The 12470-nt window shown below is 31.5% G+C and overlaps 1 protein-coding gene across 7 annotated transcripts in view; it reads right to left on the minus strand.

Moving 5' to 3' along the window:
* LOC124353819 (glutamate receptor ionotropic, NMDA 2B) overlaps window positions 1–12470 on the minus strand; it is a 347819-nt gene that overhangs the window by 37317 nt on the left and 298032 nt on the right. For all 7 annotated transcript variants that reach the window (XM_046803835.1, XM_046803838.1, XM_046803833.1 and 4 more), the window contains exons 10-11: window positions 10939–11054; window positions 6115–6230 (exon numbers count right to left, since the gene is read on the minus strand). In XM_046803835.1, the coding sequence (XP_046659791.1) occupies window positions 6115–6230; window positions 10939–11054 (232 nt within the window). The remainder of the gene's footprint in view (window positions 1–6114; window positions 6231–10938; window positions 11055–12470) is intronic.

Below are 12470 nucleotides of genomic sequence, written 5' to 3' on the forward strand. Positions count from 1 at the left end.
GGTAAGGATATAATAACTTAATAAAAAACTAAACTAGTTTTTAATGTTAAACCAGAGTGAATTCATACGTGCAACCTTCTAAGGTTTGCAACAACTAAAAGAAAAATAAATTATTTTCCAAATTCCCGATGGCTTAAAACGATGAAAGTTCAAAAACAGGTGACTTATGCTCTCAGCAGACGAAGTAAAAATCTTTCATAACGATTACCAGTCCTTAGGATAACGCGCGCGTGTCTGTGTTTTTAAAATTTCCGCGGTTATAGAAAGATTAAAATTGACAGAATGCTCTTATCACACAAAGAAAGTGATAAGATTAACTACCCAAATTGGTTTTAATAGGGTGTTACCTTCTAGGAGAACTAGATTTTGTTTTTAAACTGCCCAATATCCTAAATGGTGAAATTTTACAGACATGTGTATAGTAGACTCAGCAGACTACCGGAAATAAGTTAGACCGAACTAGTCGCAATTTGACTGAAGTAGACTTTTCAGATCTGCGCTGTGATTAGAAGCAACGAAAATTAGTGTTAGATGAGAGTATGGTCTAAAGGGATTTTTGCCCTTCCAAGAATAAATATCATTGATTTAAAATACTGATATGGGAATCTAAGAAAAGGTTTCCAACTAACCATTTGAATATAATTAAAGATCAATCAAATTTATAACATTTGCAAGAAGAAACTACAGTACTCTGTTGTATTTACATAATTTATTTTACATAAGATGTCCAAACAGTTCTGTTTTCCTCGCAGAAAATGTAGGTCACAGCCGTCATGTGGCAACTTACAATAAAACTACCAAGGCGTTAAACAAGCCTTTGTTGTAGATATCTCTAGTGACAGGTCTCTCCTTACACAACTCAGTATATGGTTGGTGGCTCTCTATATTGTGTAGTATATTGTTTCAGCATGGAAAGGGTACATAAGAATATATTTCTACTCGAGAGTTGAAATTTCAACAGTTTTGAAAATTGTTGATGGTTACTTAAACGTGTGTTTCCATTAACTAAAACTATAACTTGATATTCAATTCCACTTTTCATAATTGTTTAATGTCAAATATTTATCATTAAAGGAAAATTGTATGATGAATCAGCTGTAAGATATTTACAATACAACAGCGATCTCTTCATCAGATCAAGAGAGAGAATATGACTCAAGGACCAAAAAGTGCAATCGCTTCCCAAACACCATAGTCTAATGTTGTAAATTTATTTGTTTACTGTTATTTATAAAATTTAAATTCAATATTAAAGTCTTTTTTTCAAAAATCTTATACGAAATCAATCCTGTTGTTTCTGGTATCTTCTCTTTATTTAAATTCATACAAATGAAGTCAGTAGCAAATTCATTGGTAACGGGTTAATATATATTTTCTGGTGAAAAGTATTGTGTATTCACATCATGAATACTTCCAAAATATATATATATATATATATATATATATATATATATATATACCCAATGAAGTATATAAGTATTGAAATAGAATATATGCTGTTTTATTAGAATTTGTCATGATGTAATATGAGATATGCTACAGTGAGGTATTATGAAACACAGTTTTATGAATCTTCTACTCGTTTTCAAACACTTTAATATACAGTTCTTAATTAGTTAGGGTTATATTGCATTTTACCCATTTTTAGGTAACATTTTTTTCGAAAACGTCACTTATCTCAAACAATACTCTTGTGAAGTACGCGCTTAATGTCAACTAAAATAATGTACATGAAATTTAAGTTTATTATGCAATGAAATTATTAAAATTGTATAAAGGATTATGGGAAATAATTCTTGAAGACCTTCTACTATATAGTCATAAAAAACGTTCTTGTTGATCAACGAGATCATTAATAATAACAAATTAAAACAAAAAGGACTGAAATTTTTCTTGAAAGAATCATGAAAGAGATTGGTAATCAACACTTGCGTATATGAAAATTGTATACAGAACTGTGAATTCCGTAAGGTCTCAAACACGTTGAAGTGGTTCATATGTTAAGGAAAGGTGGTAAAAATCTCAAAATATAGACAGTCTCAGATTCATAATTCCTGTACAATATAATTAGGCCTTTTTTAATTCATGTTAAGGCCATGTAAAGGCATGAGAAATTATTATAGTACATTAGTTTGAGCCAATTAATTAGCTTAGGTAGGATAAAAATTGGGTTTTAAAGTGATAAATACAATTGCATTTACAAATCTACTGCAAATAATAGTTTCAATCATAACATATTTCTATTGCAGTTATAGCTATAAGAACTCTAAACCTTAAAAATGTGTGGACATTTGAAATACTGAAACATCGTAAAAAGTGACACGTGTATGTAAACACATTGAAGATTCTAAATTGACAAGTGCGCCTCGGGTGTAGCTAACAAAATTACGCAATCAACCGACAGACAGCGTTGGTGTCGCAATGTAGAGTGATGAGCCTGAGTTCAGTTTATATATGAAGATTGAGTTAGTTGCATCGCCGTCACTTCCGCCTAGACTCTATCATCCAAATTACGTATGGATCATTTGCAAACTTACCTTTCCAAAAGAAAACAAAATGAATCCACAAATGATTCCAACCATTCTAAGGTTGAATAATTTTTCACGACTTATAATGTAGTTTTTTTTACTTAGGACATTAGGAGTTTTGCACTTTGTTTTGGAGTGACAGGATATTGAGGATAAGTAAGGATGAGGATAGCCTTCTGTCGAGCTCCCATGAGAAGAGATAGCGGGCTTTATCTCAGTCGTTTCAACTTGAAAGAAGAGATAGCCAGTTCTTTTCCAGCCTCTTCAGTTAAAGCTGGTTTTAGACAGAAATCTCTCATGTCTAACCTATTGATAGTTTTTAACATTATCGGAGTTCCACCCACTACACCAGGCACCCTCCGCAGTAGATTGCGGTTATTGATGTGCCACTCCTACACATCCTTAGTTTTCCTCAAATATAAGTATCACATCGTATTTGGTTTTTTCTCTACCCATTGCCAAGATATACACCATCCAAAAGCAAACCCTCTTGCGGTACAATCTGGAACATTTTTCTTTTTTGGATTCTCTTCAGAATACTGCATAAGTGTATATCTCTGCAAAATATGTAAGTGATGCCAGATAATTTATTTTTTAGTTTTCTTCCATTCATATATAACAGGTCAAGAAGTGAAGCGTTTCCACACACTTACAAAGTTTTCTTAGAGTAAACAGAATATAAAGTTAAGTTAAAGTCTTCATTCACGTAGCAAACAAGGATAAAATTTTAAAATTCCTTTTAAAAACGATTTTATATTAGATGATTTAAAGAAATTAAACTGCAATAAGTTTTTTTTAACTATGTCAAAAATATTGAAAAGAACATGCGCTGTAAAAGTTCTATAATAGAAATAGTTAAAATGTAAAACAGTATAAACGTTTTAAGGGGCATACAGAAAGCTGCTACAAATAAAAACAAACACTTAAAAACCAAGTAAAAACTAATGAATATTGTGAGAAATTTTAATAGTTTGGATAAAAATGCCTGTAAACAAATACGGGAAGATTATCGGTAAATGTAAATGCATAACATGTTTAAACTGAAATATGTAGTACGGTACCATAATTGTGAATATCATCGTGCTTGTAAAAGTACTAAATAAATGATAATAATAATAATAATATCTCCATACACAACCAAACAAACATGTTGTGGATATGTGTGATGGAAATAAACTTTTAAATATTTAGTTAGGGTCGTGACACATGAGAAGCCGCATTAAAGCCTATAATATTAATTTTACTCATATTTAACTAAAAATTATCAAGTAGTTAATAGTAAAATATTTTTGTAAATCAAAGAATGCCTGAGGACTATAGTTGACAACTAAGAAGTACTTAAAGTTAAGAAATTTGCAAATCCTGTTCTAAATTAATTTTTATTTGACCAATCGGTATAATTTTTTCCCTAAAGGGTAAAATTCTAATTGAATCTTGTTGTTGTAAGACTCTATATAGGGGCACATTAGTAATTTGAAGCTTGAAAAGTGTGCACATATTTTTACAAATTTTCATTATTAAAAGCATATTTATGTAATAAAATTTCTAAAAATGTTTCCTCAAATGTAAAAAATCCTTCAATTACAACTTTGTAGGAACGGGTACCTTCCCAGACAGAGCGGTCCTCATATTGCCTCAAATTTATTTTAAAATAAGGAATAAAACCCACTATTGTAGCTTATATGAAAAGAGTCCTATAACATTTGAGGTGGTGTTGCCATATCCATTGATAAATAGCTGTTTCCCCTACGACTTTGCTATATTCACATACTGTCTGCTTGATTGTCTCGTTTTAGAAGAAAGGTAGATAGAATAAAATACGTAATTTATTTACGGAAAAATGGTAAAAGTGTAGTGCACGGGTTTTAGTATTGGTGAGTGGGGTTGCGGGGGGGAGGGGTGGAAGCGGCGAGGGTTCATAACAGCCAGCCACCATCAGACTACTTTCGTGCGAACTGCTCTAGTAATAAAATACTTATTTATTCAACTATTACACTAAATAATGGGATTTAAAAAGTGGTATTTTAAATCCTTCCATTCCATGAACGGCAGAAATACAATATAGACATTTTTGGTTCGGTTAGGTTTGTCAAAGTAAAAGCATTTGTAAAAAGTTTAAAAATTCGAAAGTTTAAAATTTGGGACATTAATCAATTTCCCAATCAGAATGTGTTACAAGATTAACTTGTATTCTATAAAGCTTAATAGTATAACAAATAATTAAAAACAATATCGTACAGGATAATTAATGCTAACACAAACTGTCTACGCGTGTGTAATTTGTAACAAACCAATATAAATAGAAAAAAACAAATTCAAATCAAGCAGAAATATGTGTTCTGCCACTTAATTGCTAACGTTAAATTATTATATTGATAAAATCCGTATTTTCACGGATCATTGTTGAATGGTTTTAAATAAAACATAATACAATTTCGTGAATAATACAATCACTCTATTTTCTTCCATTGTCCTACTTTCTCATCCTTAAAGCAATCGTGCCACCTTGATTTTAATGAAGGTGGATATATATCATGTTTCACGTCATTATGGCATACATGGCATTTGTATTATAACAGATGTGCCTGAGTTTAGCCCTCCGTTATATGCGTAGTTTCTCTTCTTATATAATGTGTTTTAGGTTCTAATTTCTGTTATCTGATAAAATAAACTATTTTAAAATGTTTATGTACTAACTATTTTGTTCATACAATACAAATTTTCAGTCACTCTTGGAATGCCAGACATTGGCATAAACAATGGGACTTTTTAGAACTTGATGCCGGAAGCTGGTCTACGCCGATATCTCCTGTAAGTGAGGAGAACAAAAATAGGACACCCTCTTATAAATAAAAAATCACCATAATTACGTAAGGTATTCCTAGGGGTCTGGGAATTATATTGTATTTCGAGGAAACAAGAATTGTATTATAAATTCCAAATCTATAAAGACTGCAAGTTTGTAGAAACCAGGAACTTCCAGTAGATGTGAATTCCCAGAGACTTGAGGCTTTAGTATCGGAATTTTCCACCTAAAGGTGTTAGAAATTGGAAATTCCTAGAAGACATGTTTTTTATAAAGGTCAAGTAACAAAGAACAATTCAAGGACCATAAGAGAGAAAAGGAGAACTTAAATAGAAGTTCAACACTTAAAATTAGCTTTTCCGGAGATTTGCCATCGTTCAGTGATAAACAAATCACTACGTTTAAGAATCTGAAATCTTATATCTTTCTCAGGTCAACAAATAGCCTAACACATAACTAAAATCCAGATTATTTATATAAACCTAGATTGTACTTATGTGTTAGGTTAATTATCTATCTTAAGAAATAGCAGATTGCAGATCTAGAAACGTAGTATTACTGATTTGTAAATCACTGTACAATGGCAAATTTCAGGAAAAGTCCCGAACATTCCTTTACAACCTTCCCATGGTAAAAAATAATCTTCAATCAATAAACAAGAAATGATCACTATAAGTCACAGAACCTTCAAAGTCTCCATTATATCCTAACTAATTACGAGAAGTATTAGAAATATTTTTCTAACCCAATTAAGCACTATAAGTTGACATTTCGACTTACTTGGATGTTATGCCTTTTGGACTGTCGATGCGAACTGCTGCCTGGAACAGTAGCGCGCAGACCAACCAGTACGTACGAAACAGCGAGAATCTGTGGTTCTTGCCTGCATTTACGTTCTGGAACAATTAAACATCGATTAAGGTCCATTACGTCTTGCATGGCATTGGGAGATTCACAATACAGTTTCTGAAAATAAATAGTTTTATATACATAAATTTTTATAAAAATAACAGAACATGCCGATCTTTTTCTAATTATCATTAAAAAAATTAATTGTAAATTTAAATAATAATTTGTTTTTGAGGAAACTATTGTTACTATTTAAATACATTAATTAGTGCATTATATATTAATATGCCTCATGATGATGTGAGTTAGTGTCGTCTAAATTGTACACATGAGCACACCCAAGAAGTAGTGCGAACTTTATTAGTTCCAGCGGTTGTACAATGGGAAAGTATTATTCTATAAAAATTAAAGCATTAACGTATTTCATAAATCAGTATCATCCCAGACAGTAAAATGAAAATGAAATTAAATAAAATGAAAAATGCCTTTATTTATATAGACAAAGTTAGGACTAAAAAGTTCTTTCTTCCACTTAACCTCTGAACACAAAATAAAATAACATAAAATCATTCCTATTACAATATCGTAATGGGCATGTAAAAACTAAATTACGCTTAATAAGTAATTACGACACAACATCAAATTTTACATACAAAAATAGTATATTGGGATAGTAAAGTGAGAATTTAATACAATGTGCAAATAATAAACTTATCCTAGTGTTATGGCTGCTTTAGGTTGTTAAGGGTTAAATTAGTAATATTGCTTGTCTTTATATTATATAAATATTGTATGCGAAACTTATAAACAATTGCAAAATATTAGGAGTTATATTTGTAGCAATCACAGTGTATTAGTTACAGATTAGCAGCGTATATCCAGCCAACATAATGGCGATGTCACGCCATTAGGGTTAGGCTTGGGTTATAGTGCACTGAAAATAGCAATTAAACAAGTGTTATGTAACTGTCTTCACAGATGGCGTCAGATATTAATGCAAATCGATTTCATGATTTAACATGTTTAGCAATCTCATCATCTCTGTTGCTCGAACAAACAAAGGTGTTTTAGTACTGATTTAGTTACGATGAAAATTGAACTGTATTGTTTAGTTTTGGTATTATTTGCAATCCCACAACTTATATATTTTAAAAGTTATTGTAGCCTAGTACAAATCTATTTTTTCTGTTAAATAACCCCCCGTTATCATATTTAATCTCTATCTAAGGTACTTAACCCTACCTCATTAAAAATAGATCAATACCACTTGAAATAATTGGTTTAAAAAAACTAACTTCAATATTCTTCTTTGGAGCTTTATTTGCAATAAATTTGGTGTAAATTTCATTTACCGGTGAGTGCAGTTCAGATTGATCTCGTTTCTTTGCAAAATTAAATTAACTGTTGCATAGTGAACTAATTAAGAGATATTATATAGAGAGTGAGATGGTCCTGAGACACTCGGAGTTTCAGAATGGCTAAGGAAAAATTGTGGATACCTTTGATCATTCTCATTTCTTATCACCAATTCTCCTGTCTCGTGAACATGAACAACGAAAATGCTTGTATTTATAGCGAGTCATTTTACTGTGCCTCATGAAAAACTTGATCTTTGGATTCATTAATATCCTTTTTCATGATGTGCTCATATATCATGGCCTCCAAATTAACAATATTACTATAATCTCGATGTTTCACGATAATTTATCACCAGAGATAAAAAGTATTTCTATGCCTTCGTATATCGTATCACTTCACTAGACCCAGAGCTTCCGACAAATTGACGAACGACATTCCGTACCTGTAAACAGATTAGGAAAGGAACGCCTAACCCCAAAAACCTATACTTTGTTGATAACAAACAAGATGATTGAAAACTAGGTATAAAAGTTCTGCTTAATAAATTAGAGTTGTATGGAAATCTCACGAACAGTAACAAAAGTTTAGTTTTATTCAGTTAAATTAAAATAAGAGGCCTGATTTCTTGAATAAAAGTAAAGTGGTAATATTTGTTCCTTATAATGAATAGCGGCAATACAAGATGAAATATTTCCATTGTGTTGAAGTAATTAGTGTAGCAAGCATTTTAAAACAATGCTGGAGCTCTCTGAGAGGCTCATTGTAGTGGAATGAGCGTGGCAGTGAATTACTCTGTTTTCGACATATTTCAACTCTGATCTATTACAGTTTCCAGGGAGTGAAAATTTACAAATTTGTTACAAAAAGTAAAAAACTCTATTTATTTATGAATTACGGTAATTACATCTAAGTTAAAATAGTTTCAAAAATGAAATAAAACTGGCTAGAACACGAACACTTTAATTTAGTCCAGCAGTATATGATGTTTTAACATTATATAAGTCTCTTTAAAGTCAACCCCTTAATGATGGGTAGAAGGTTATTGTACTCCTTCAGCCCAAAGAACGTAAAAGCTTCCTTTGTTGCCTTTTCCTTACACGCAGCAGTTTTAGCATGCCATCCTGATGGGTATGTCTTTATCAAATAGTCGCTCTTGTTGACAGCTTGGCTTTCAGGAAAGTAGGTTCACTCATTGGTTTTATGTTTTAATGTAATTAAGTTAACAGGATCCAATATAAGCTCCATCTAAAACATCAATGCCAATGTCTAAATATTACACAGCGCTTTCAATGATAGCATATTGGCCCGAGATGAGCAGTGAAAAATAGGATAAAATTTTCTAATTTTCTCCATAATGAGATCGTATAAAATTTCTACGTTAAACTGTTTCCAAGCACAAGCAGAGTGTAAATCATGATTTAAGAAATCAAGAAATTAACCATGTACGTTTTTCAATGACTTCTGCCATTTCAAAATTTTTAATATTTTATTACAGGTTCACAAATATTCTCAACGTGCTTACGAAATTTTAGCTCTGTGTCAATCGTGACTCCTCATACATTTATTAGTTTCTGTCGTTCAAGCAGTTTTCTCTTAAGTAAAGACAAAAACCATTTGCATTGTTTACCGATTGAATAGATGGTGGATAAAAGTGTACAAAAAAATGTTTATTCAGGCAGCTTAAAATTTTGAGATATTTGTCAATAAAACATTAGAAAGATTTATTGACACTTGAAGAAGTTGTGTAAAAAAAGTATGGAGATTTTTATTCAGTATGTTGAAAATAAGAGATGATTTCAGTTTTGCTATATGTGCTTAGCTATTAGCCTAACAGTATTTATTATTAATAATTATTGGAACATATTTAAATGCCTTGATGAATATCTTACAAGTAATCAAATATATTTTTAACCCTTATAATGTTAATTTGACCGATAAAAATAACATAAGAATTTTCTAAGTAGCTGGTTTATCATAAACAATTTGTAGTTCATAAGACTTTTACATTAATGTATCTCCTGGTATATAGAAATGTTATCAATCACCTTAATCATAAAAAATTTAATGTTGTTAAGATTTTTTTATTATATAACACATTTAATTGGATCTTTATTTATGAGTCATAGTCAAGTGTGAGTTTCATTTTACTAACTATTATCATGGTTGTTACTTGATTAGAAAATTATATTTGGATTAACGTACTGTACTAACGCAAATGTTCTTGTTGTAATAATTGCAAGTACAAAACTATGAAATATCCCATAACTGGACAAATGCTGCAGTGCCCTTGGAATCCTTATTTGAATATTTAAGTTATATAAGAAATACATTAATGTATTTTGAAAGCAATATCAGAACTTGCTTATAAAATCGTACATGTGCAGTATAGCGTAAATTGTATAGTCTTTAAGGTAACTTTTGTGTTCTGTTCAAGGATATACCTTAATATTTAGGTAAATCATTAACAACTTAACGTAAGTTATCATTCAACTGTAAGAACAGATTGTAAACGATTTCCTTTATAATTCGTTGGGTTATTTTCTTGCCTGAACGTCAGCGAACCCTATCACTTAGAGGTCTAGACAAATTTTATGTTTGTCTATCAGCCTGCCTATATGTCTGCCTGTCTACACGATATCTTGAGAACTAACTGACCTAGACACTACTAAGTTGTAAATGAAGCTCAATTTTTACATAGACACTGAGTTTGATGATGGTGCATATCACTCCATGGAATTTGGCGTTAACAAATATTTTTACATTAGTCTCATAGCTAACCATGATATCACGAGAAAGTAGCGGAATAATAAATTAATAATCAAAGTAAAGTAATGTTAGATTTTAACATGTACTTTTTTCGTAGAAAAAAAAAAAGTAATAGAGCGGAAATCCAATGTTAAACGTAGGTGATCAGAATTGTTTCAGCGCACTCTTGTGTGGCAGTTACCACAGTTTCCATAGCTTACCGGAACTATTATTATTTGAAAACTGTCATGAAACCTAACTTGAAACATAAAAAGTAGCATGTAGTAAGGCATTCATCAGTAGATATTAGATTGAATGAAACTTCATTTCTACATAAACTTGAATAAGTTATGATGGTGCATGCCCGACAATTGAATTTGACTGAGTGTCATTGAAGCATTACTGAATAATCCTAGTAAGCTTACTAGGATGTAACAGCTGTCACTTTCATATTTTACCTGCCGTGGAGATACAAATTTCTGTCCTGTATGATTGACTGTCTATCTATTTGTTAACTACACATCTCAAGAAAGAAATAAGCTACAGACTGTAAATTTTGCATATAACCTCGGAGAACTTGTTACGCGACACATAATGTAGCATATTCCTACCTTGTATTATAGTGATAAGTATGTATTACTCAGTACTTACCGTAACTTTCATGTCAAATCCGGACGGACTGAGCCACTCAAAGAAGAAGATGGTGTAAGCCGCGGCTTGGATGGCGACAAGACCTACCAGCATCCAGGAAGCCGTGTCGAATGGTTCTGAAACATGTATAAAAAAAAATGTTAACTATAGAAATATATTTTGTGCGGCGGACCCACAGTTATCTGCTTTATCCCGTGCGGCGGACCCACAGTTATCTGCTTTATCCCGTGCGGCGGACCCACTGTACGGGCATCGTAACGTTACCGGGCGCGTTACACATTTTCACGAATAAACATAGTTATCTGCTTTATCCCGTGCGGCGGAGCCACAGTTATCTGCTTTATCCCGTGCGGCGGACCCACTGTACGGGCATCGTAAACGTTACCGGGCGTTACACTTTTTCATGAGTCACTCCGAGCCGCAACCTAATTTAAGACGTTGTCACGTCAATACTGTTCACTAAGAATAAGTTACATGAAAATAATAGTAAAACTCAGTCAAACGAATTGGAAAATTTAGTGAATCTCCACATAACGTAGCTATGGAGGGAAGGGTTATTTAACAATGAGAAAATTAAAGGACAATAAGAACACCTCTTTGTCTATATACAATGGATGGCTTCTAGGTAAACTGGACAGACTTATTTTGTAATCTAAGTATCTCTACTATTGAAACGATGCGCAATTCGTTGTGAAAATCTTCATCGCCGACTTTTTTGGATCTCTTCAGACGTCTGAGACTCTCCAGATTTCAGAAGTCGAGTCTGTACCAGTATAAGATTTCAGACCCTGCACTAAACGGAACTTGAAATGGAGCTAAACTAAAGATTTTCACTAAACCAACCCCACATTGTGACGTAGTTATGGCTCCGTTGTATTTCTTATACCTTTCTTTCAATTTGTGGCAATATTGAAGTTAGCATTACTGTACTAAAACATGTAATTACTATTTTTCATTTTATGAAAAGACTATTATAAGGGAAAAATAATAACTATAAATAATAAAATGCTGAAAAACATTTGTAAGTATCATAATACAATAACTATGTCATAATTACCTTAAAAATATTGCGCTTTATTTTCTTTCAATCGGAGAAGTATTAAAATAATATAACTATAACTACATATACAAATAAATTATTTCCGTTTATTCAATTTACGAAAGTAAGTAAGAAATAGTTATTTTATTAAAATTTTCCTAAGAAAAATAATAAATTAATAGTAAGTTAATAATAAGAATATGTGTTCAAGGAAAATATATATTTAATTTATTATTTTAATGCAATTGTAAAGGCATCTTACTAGGTTTAAATTCTATTTATTGTCTTTATTCCATAGTTTAAACTTTTGGGTACTGAATATTTAATTAATGAAAAACTGTAACTATGTTTTTTATATTAGAATCAACAGAAAATAATTTAGAACCAATTTTATATTATCACTAAATCTAAAAGTATAATATTTTAGTTTTAGTATTACGAGTGTAAAGATGGGGCTCTGAGTTCGTAGAGTGAAACTCTGTTTTAAAATTCC

This window comes from Homalodisca vitripennis, chromosome 2 (assembly GCF_021130785.1).
Source record: "Homalodisca vitripennis isolate AUS2020 chromosome 2, UT_GWSS_2.1, whole genome shotgun sequence".
NCBI lineage: Eukaryota > Metazoa > Arthropoda > Insecta > Hemiptera > Cicadellidae > Homalodisca > Homalodisca vitripennis.